This window comes from Macadamia integrifolia, unplaced genomic scaffold (assembly GCF_013358625.1).
Source record: "Macadamia integrifolia cultivar HAES 741 unplaced genomic scaffold, SCU_Mint_v3 scaffold1828, whole genome shotgun sequence".
Classification (NCBI taxonomy): domain Eukaryota; kingdom Viridiplantae; phylum Streptophyta; class Magnoliopsida; order Proteales; family Proteaceae; genus Macadamia; species Macadamia integrifolia.
This window is the reverse complement of record NW_024868371.1, coordinates 23718-32515: the sequence shown is the minus strand read 5'-3', so window position 1 is coordinate 32515 and position 8798 is coordinate 23718. Positions and strand designations below refer to the sequence as shown.

General features: G+C 36.9%; 1 protein-coding gene across 4 annotated transcripts in view; it reads right to left on the bottom strand.

Moving 5' to 3' along the window:
- Nucleotides 1–2633, bottom strand: part of LOC122064936 (polyamine oxidase 2-like) — a 15035-nt gene extending 12402 nt beyond the window's left edge. For 3 of the 4 annotated variants that reach the window (XR_006135860.1, XR_006135861.1, XM_042628722.1), the window contains exons 1-3: nucleotides 2162–2633; nucleotides 366–475; nucleotides 142–230 (exon numbers count right to left, since the gene is read on the bottom strand). Coding sequence is in view for 2 of the 4 variants with exons in the window: in XM_042628722.1 (XP_042484656.1) it covers nucleotides 142–230; nucleotides 366–475; nucleotides 2162–2201 (239 nt within the window). In the remaining 2 variants the exon portion in view is untranslated. Of the gene's footprint in view, nucleotides 1–141; nucleotides 231–365; nucleotides 476–635; nucleotides 894–2161 lie in introns of those variants that run through there. The other variant, XM_042628723.1, reaches the window with a different exon arrangement.
- Between the last annotated feature and the right edge of the window lie 6165 nt (nucleotides 2634–8798).

Here is an 8798-nt window from a genome sequence, read left to right as displayed (position 1 = left end):
CTAATTATTTAGTCAACTGTTTTTACGTAGATGATAATTAAAAAGGCAGTAGGAACTAGAACAAATAGGCAAGTAGCAATAAATGCGAGAATATTCACTTCCATAATAGAATCAGACAAAAAACTAAGAAATGAACAATACCATGATGCACCCATATCCACAGGAAAACCAAAAGAGTAATCAGTATACACCCGACCACCAATTCGATCCCTTGATTCCAGAAGGACAACCTGTAAGAAAAGTGGGATCATGTTTACAAGCTTGGCCAACTGGGCGCAACAACTAAAAAATACATGTGTTCACACTTCAACAATAATATAGTCAAGTGAGATCAAGCAGAGAAAGATGCAGGTTGTTTGTACTACCTGAAAAGAGGCATCATGAAGAGCATGAGCAGCTGCAATACCAGCAAATCCACCTCCTATAACAATGACGGAGGGCGAGCGGGATGTCCCAGCATTCGAGTAGCAAGAAGCTACAAGAAGATAAGAGGTTGAACTCAGATTCTTGAGGTTAGGTGGACGACTATTCAACATTTATAACAGGTCTATATGTGCATGGTAATATTAACTCAAAAGAAAATCTACATAGTGATTAAAAGAATGATATTCAGAGTCATTTGATTAAAAACAAACCTGAAACTGTTAAATGTTTCTACACCTAAACTTGCAAAAGTATGTTCCTCAGACAGATGCCTTTTGGTCATGTTTTATCAAAGAAGCATTCATACTACAGCTCATCTTCCTATCTGCAATCATGCAGTCAGTCTCATACTAAAAGAAAAAAAGATCATGAGGACTGGAGGAACTCAAGTGTAAGCCATTAACTTGCAGCCAATGTTATAGGGGTATGCGATTAAAAACACCATAACAAGTGGAAGCAGTTAAATCTCTCTTTTTGGCCCTGAAAAAAAAGGGAGCCAGGGGGGGGGGGGGGGGGGGGGTTGGGATAAAAAAGAGCGAGTACTAATAGACATAAACGAACTCAAAAGAAGCCACAAAGTATTACAAATTAGATTAAGAGGTACTTGACAAAATATGAACCCATAACTATTAAATGGCTCTTCATTTAAACTTGCAATAGATTTTTCGTAAGGAGGGCGACCTTGTGTTCATTCTTTATAAATGAAGCATTCAAACCATGGCTAATACCCCTATGTGCAATAATTCATAAAAACAGATTCATGAAGTTTGGTCTGCCAACAAAGTTATAAAGTAAGACTTCATAACTAGATAATTAACATGTAGACAATCTGGAAAAAAAAAAAGGAAGCAGAAAACGAAATCAGCTTTAGTCGCAATATGTTTATGGAAGAGACCCTCATGGTCATGGGTTAACATGGTAAACTTTGCCAAAAGTTTACAACCGATTATAAGAGCAGCCCTCCAGAGGTACCCATGATCTTGATCATAAAATTTTTTCAAGGAAATCCCTGAAAGCTTTCATTTCTTATCAGGTGTATTGTGTTAGAAAAGAAATCCATGTCAAATCTAGAGCACTGAAAATTTTACTACTACAACGCTGAAAAATTAGAACTTCAAGGGAATTCATGTAAGTTTCCTCTGAGATTTAAAAAAATCTCAAAACTAACTGTAGGCTTCATCAATGATCTATTACTGGGTAATGTTGTTTCTTAAAATCTAGAAATAAATATTTTCTGAAAATTATTTAAGATATCGAATATGTTAATGACAGACACATGAGCCTCTCTGTAGAAGATTTGACATGTGTTTGAGCACTGAAATATTTTCAGCAATCCTGCACAACATGACAAAACAGTCTGCCTTTCTTTTAACTTATCTGTTATCACTTTCTTCTTGGCGTGTGTTATCAAACAAAACATTGTTTTCAACTGACTCAGACACCATTGTCGCCTTCTCAAAGTTTCAATTACATCATCTACTTTCAAACAAAAAAAGTAACATAATAATCACGACGCATGTATAAGAAATCCACGATAAAACCAATTATATCGAAACATGAACCAGTCCGTAACTCCCAAGGAAATGAACATGGATTAAATTCGAGACTCTAATTTCTTCCACGAAAGGGAAGCGCAAAGGAGAACCTAATAATCGTTCCAAAGCTCAAGCTTCAGATTGATAAAAGCTAAACAGATAACAGATATTAGGTGGAAAACGAGAAAATTAATTCCACAAACCTCTCTTCAATTGACGATTATTCTGATCTCGTGACTCCATACTGAGACGATTGTTGACGATTAAGATTATTTAATCTAGACTTCAACGGTTTCTCAAATTTAAACAAAGCAGGACGTAATTGAGGTGAATAATGAAGAACAAAAATCAGAAGACAAGTGATGAAGTGATTTGAATTCGAGGAAATCCCCAGATTAACGAAACAGCTCATGCGTATAAACACAACAACAACGGAAGCACCGATCTCGTTGTTTAGTTAAATCTCGCCGGAAATTCGGCGAATTAGGCCTCAAATCAGTAAATTCTACCGGAAAAATCCGAACTTTCCCATGAAATCAATGGTCACAGCTCAAGATTTTTAGGTTTTATAGGAAGAATCAAATGGTTTCAAAGTAGATCGGAAGAGGAAGAAAGAAGAAGGGCCTAAAGGAAAATCCCGTCAAAATGATCTGTCTCTGATGATATCTCTTCATTCCAACCTTTTGGGTTCCTTTTATAGTGTTTTGGGTTTCAGGGGAGTGGGCTTCATTTTTATTTTTAAATTTTTTTTTCCATATCAGTTAATTTATTAGATTCTTATTGTAGGTTCGAGATTTATCTTTCTACACCGTTCGATGTATGAGGTATTCCTCGATTATACGATATATATGATTATATGATTATACGATTCTACTATAAGCTGATTTCAGCTAATCAGTTATACTCTCTAGTCTTTACCATTGTTAGTTAAAACGGGAACGGTAAAAAAATAGAAACGTACTGTATGAGTTTTAAACAGATAAAAACGATGAACGATATGATAAAAAAAAGGGTAAAAAAAACAGGAAATGGCAAATGGACGAAAAAGAACGGTATGAGTATTAAACTTGTAGTTTTCAAAAAAACGAAACCAAAAAAACGGTAGTATACTCATGCAATTTGAGAGATTATTACCTGTATACATGCATCTAATGTTCCAAAAGCTTTGGGAGTCCTAAGATAAAATAGCCCAATGGGCTACAAGAAAATGAGATGTTGCTAGCTTTAGCTTCTCCTTACTCAGTGGGCTATAAGAAGATGAGATTTTTTTCCTATAGATAGTATGGAAGTTAAAAACAAAAAACCAAGTACCATATTGTCTTCACTCTTCACTTTTATTAATAGGTTTTTTTTTTTTTCCCTTAAATTAATTATTTTTTTTTAATAAAATTCCTATTTTACACTTAAAAAACGGATACGCGTTTAAAACGGCCGTTTAAAACGCGTTTAAAACGGATTCTTTTGCAGTTTCCGTTTTTTCCGTATTGTATAATAGCATACGGGAAAACGCGTTTTAAACGACAAAAAAATGCAACCGCGTTTCAAATGCGTTTTATCTAATAGTGGTCTCTACTAGTAGGTGAAAAGTATGTGATTCTATTGTGCATGGGAAGGGATAGGATTACCGCGTGGGTTGTGTGGTCCAGATTGGATTAGATCCCACAAGTTTTTGACCTGATGGATTGGATGCTAAAGGGCAATTTTGTCATTTCAATTATATTTAAGAACTGGGCTGCCACAAGGCCCACAACCAATGGTACAAATGAAATTTCACCCCAAGCAGCAAATATGTGATTGGACCAAATGGTGATACAACCATTGAGATTCGCACGCCTAAGTCGTGCCCTTGCACGTACCACAAAACCATGTACAAATAGAAAAGATATGTTATCCTATTGAATGATGAGAGCTTAGTCTACAATACGTGATGAGAGCGAGATATGCATTAAGATTCCATTTCTCTCCAAAATACAGTAAGGTTGGCTTTATTTTGGCCAATTGGTGGGTGGTCACTGGTAGGTGCAAGACCCACCAGTGTGACCCACCTGTAAGAATAACATGGCCCCCAGCAAGCCCAACTTGGGTGAACACGTGTATTTCGGGTTCCTCGTCAAAATGAAGTCACGTGTGTCCGATTATATCGACTATTTCACTCGGAATCACGATTTAATATGTTTTAGTCCATAAAGGGGCAAAACCAAACAAGCTTTATAAGATATTGATTATCCAAGGTATAAATAGCATTTATCTCTCTCTCTCTCTCTCTCTCATTTATGATTTCAACAAGTTTGGTGAGAGGAGTAAAGAAGAGGGAGAAAAGAAGAAGAAGAGAAGGAAGAGGGAAGAAGGTTTCCCCTTAGTTTCCGAAGCCATATTTTACCTTTTCGTTGCCGGAATATTGTCCTGTGCCTTGAGATCTGCATTTTGAGGTAAATAACACCATAAAACCTTGGAATGTGATGAAACCCTTTTGTATATAGCTAAATCAAAGAGATAATGAAACTCTTGTGTGATTTCTTTGAAGGTTTGAGGAAGGGAAACAAAGATTTGGAGGTACTGAGGTGACATTTTGAGTTTGGAAAGAGGAACTTAAGTTTAGGGGTTTCTTGAGCCAATATAGGATTTCATTCCCCAAAACTTTGATATTAACTTAGATCCATGGAATGCTCAAGTAGATGAAACCTAAAATGTGTGAAAAATGAAGTTGGAACAATCCCCTTAGATTCCCAAGAAGATGAATGAAGAAGGGAAGAAGAACAACAAAACCCGCAAAACACTAGTGGGTAGCACTGATGGGTAGTCAGACCCACCAATGTGACCCCCCAATCTTACCTGGGCGTCTGGACTAATAGGTGGGTAATACTGACCGGTACCATAACCCATCGGTCTAGTCTGGGCATACCTACGGGTCTTAGTACCCGTTGGTAGCACCCATCAATTCTAGGTTAGCCCCGAGCCCTACTGGCAGGTAGGACCAACGGGTACCAGACCCATCGGTATGACCCACTAGTCTCTTTTGGGCCTACCGACGGGTAGGACCGATGAGTACTAGACCCATCGGTATGACCCACCAGTCTGGGCAGATTGCACAAGTGGGTTCACCTACCCACCTATATGACTCTCTCGTAGCCCAAATGAGTTCAGATGGAACTCAAACTCACCGACAATATTCTTCACGCTATTAAAAGTGTCATGACCATATCTTATGTCTTTTTATGATTCCGAAATGGACGTATTCTAAATTTCTATCTGTGTTAGGTTTCAAGACATTCGTCTTGACTCCGGATCTTACCTGTACCGCGAGTGCATATTCTCCTGCAAGAATAGGTAAGTGAGGAAAGGACTTTGATTTTATTTTGAGTGTTTTTGGCATCTTATTCATTCATATATCATCTTGACATTACGAATGCCATTCTCATGCATATGCTTGACTGTTATTGGATGCATTTAGAAATGAACATGTATCTATAAATTTCCAATTGTTTGTTACTTCTTGTGAATTCTTGAGCATGGATTTATTCATGGATGGATTATGATGAGGATTTGCTGAACATGTATGGGATACTTAGAATAGATGCCGTAGTCGGCTTGGAAACAAATGTATTGGTACACCGTGGAATGGGACCTGAAAGTACTATGCAGTCGTACTATCTCATATATGAGCATGTTGTTAGGATTTCACATTCCCTCATGCTACGATCCTTCCCAACAGGGGTTTACGTATTGAGTTATCACTGGGGGAAGCACCGGTCGCAGACCGCTATGGTGGTTAGAAGTTCGCCCAGCTGATCATTAGGACAATTGGCAACTTTGGTGATATATTCAGAGGGCTAATCGTACTATTTTTTATTTTTTGTTGTGGTTCGGCCACGATTTATATTTTTGAGTGCTCATGGCAAGCCTTCTCCGACAATCCTATAAGCGTATCACGGGATGGAAAACATGCCTCGTACCCAGGGCATACACATACTGTGGTTGTGAGTAGAACGTAACCTATGACTTAGTAATGTTGCTTAGGTGAATAGGATTAAAGTGAATCGTATGCATATCGTATTATTTGAATTGCAATTGCTTGTATGAGTTTTTCTTTCCATTTACTGAGCTAGTGAGCTCGCCCCTCGTGCACACATCTTTTTACTTGATTTTATAGGATATTCCGTAAAGGCACTCATGTCAGGATCTGCCGATGAACCTCCAATGGGGGATTGGTGGGTCCCAGAAGGATTTGACCACGGAGATAGATACACGTGTGAGAACTGTGTTACGGGGTAACAGTAGCAGATCTCTCCATTTACAGTTCTCATTTTTTATTATTTTGGTATATTTCCCTTTTATGCTTTCGAATTAAATTGTTATTTCTTGTGTACATATCATGCCTACTGGCCCACATGTAAATATACCATGTATAATAATTTGGGTATCTAGAGTATATGAGAATTAACAGATATTTACACATGACAAGATTTTCATTGAAATTACATTATTATATTTCTATGTACATGTGGCTTGTTGTGCTGTGGTTATTATATAAGATGATCCTGGTGGTTTTGGGTTATCCGGAGGGAACCCAATCACCGTTCTGGTTCCATGTGAACGAGGCATGATAAGAATATTGTAGCAAATCTTGTCAAGTACTTAATCTCTCGAAGACTAAGGCTCGATATTGCCCGAACGTTGATGCTAGAACAAAAAGATTGTTCATTGAAAGACTTCAGATGATCATGTCTACTTGATTGGATATATACTTGGGGTTTCCTTTCGTTGGAGGTTAAATTTTCAAAACAAATTGTGAATCCCTTATCTCTAGGTCAATCTCAAACTTCAAAGTTGAAAGACCAAGTATCTCAACTTTGCAAGTAAATATACATTGATTTAATCTGTTCTCTCAATCTTGCCCTTGCACTACATGTCCTGCTTTCATTTTCCTACTAACATTTTAAAAAGTCTTGATGATGCAAGTCATAGGTTTTTCTGATCCAATGGAAACCCTAAATTAACTCCTACTATTAGTTGGTCTAGCAGGATCCCTAATGTCCCTCCACCTCTAGCTCCATTTCCATTTCCACTTCCTCATAACACTCCACGTTTAGTTGTTGATCTCTTTCTTCATGACACTTCTTATTGGAATTTGGACTTAATGTTTCATTGGTGGCCTCCAGATATTGGTTTGAAAATTATCTGCTTTCAATCCCCAATATTCCAATCCTGATAGGTTCATTTGGTTGGAAACTCCATCTGCCAACAAAATAGCATTGGGTGAAGTTGTTTGCTCCCCTCTAATCCGATTTGTCTCAAAGTTTGGCATGCTCCAACCATCCTAAAATCCAAATTTTTCTTTGGAAATTCATTTATAGAAGGCTTCTTATATTTGATCTATTGAAAGGATAGGGCTTTTATATCCTTGCTCTTGCCCTTGGTGCTCCATAGAGAATGCTGATTTGAATCACATTTTTCTTGAATGTCCTTGTCCTATTGATGTATGGTTTTATATTGGTCTAAACACTTTTGAACATAGATGTGATGTAAGGTTGCACTTTAAAGAGCTAATCTATTACAAGATCCAAGAAAGGCCGTCAGATTCTATCTTATATCTTCAACATTCTTAGGAATATGTGGATTGCTTTTACAAATAAGGTCTTTCAAAAGTCTCACAAGCCAGTTCATTGCATCAATCAATTTTTTATAGATCTATCTGATTGATTATAAGGAACCTAACTTAAAGGACTGTATGTTTTACCAAAAAAGTCTAGAGATAGAATTCATACCAACATGAACTCCAAACAAAATTTCAGTCAACTTGATTGACTATGCAGAGCTTGTATTAAGAATTAAACGATACTTGGATAGCTTGACCATTCCATCTACGATCAACTAATCGATTTTGATTTTTTGCGATCAGCTAACCGATTATGACTTTTCAGATAGCTTAACTGACAGATTCTTAGTCAACAAATTCGTACAAACATGATTTAGTTCTAGAGAAGTTACAAGCACACGACTTAAGTGGTTAAGGTAGTTACAACCAATTAAGGAAGTAAAATCCAATAACTACCCCACTAAGACATGAAAGATGGTTGGGTTCCCGTAGTTAGGAAAATACCAAAAGAGCAGGATCTCTAAAAAAAAAAAAAAACTATAAAAGGAACTTTGGTGAAAGAAAGAAGGCACCATCAAACTGATCACACAAACTATCAAACTTATCTTTCATTTCGTTTTTTTTTTTCTTTCCTATTTTTGTTTTAGATTAGTATTTTCTTTCCAGTCCTGAATTTCCTTTTATAGTGTAATAATCACGTTTTTGGTATGTCGAACATTAATAGAGATAACAGATCATGTTTCTAGTATGTTGAACATCAACCAAGGATTAAAGTATCGGTATCGGTCGCCGTATCGGTCGGTCAAAATTAAGATACGTATCGGAGAGTATCGTATCGTATCGGAGGTACACTAAGATACGCTAAAGATACACACATAAATGGATAGGAAACTTTTTTTTAAACACTTTTGCATAAAGAATTTGTTAAAAAAAGCTATTGATAACATGTATTATGCATAAACACTAAATTGAGGGTATCGTACTAAGAATTCAAGGTTTGTAGTTGTCCCATAAATGTAAAATCCTTGTTCCCAACCTTGATTTCTACTTTAGTTAGAGAGAAATATGGCTGACAGCAACTTTGGAACAAAAACCCTTCAAAAAATCGTGTTTTTCTGAAAAATTACCCATCTTGGCCATTATATGACCATAGTGCACTGTATCGGTATATACCGATACTCACCGATACGTACCGATATATATATCGATACTCACCGATACGTGCCAATATATACCGAAACGTA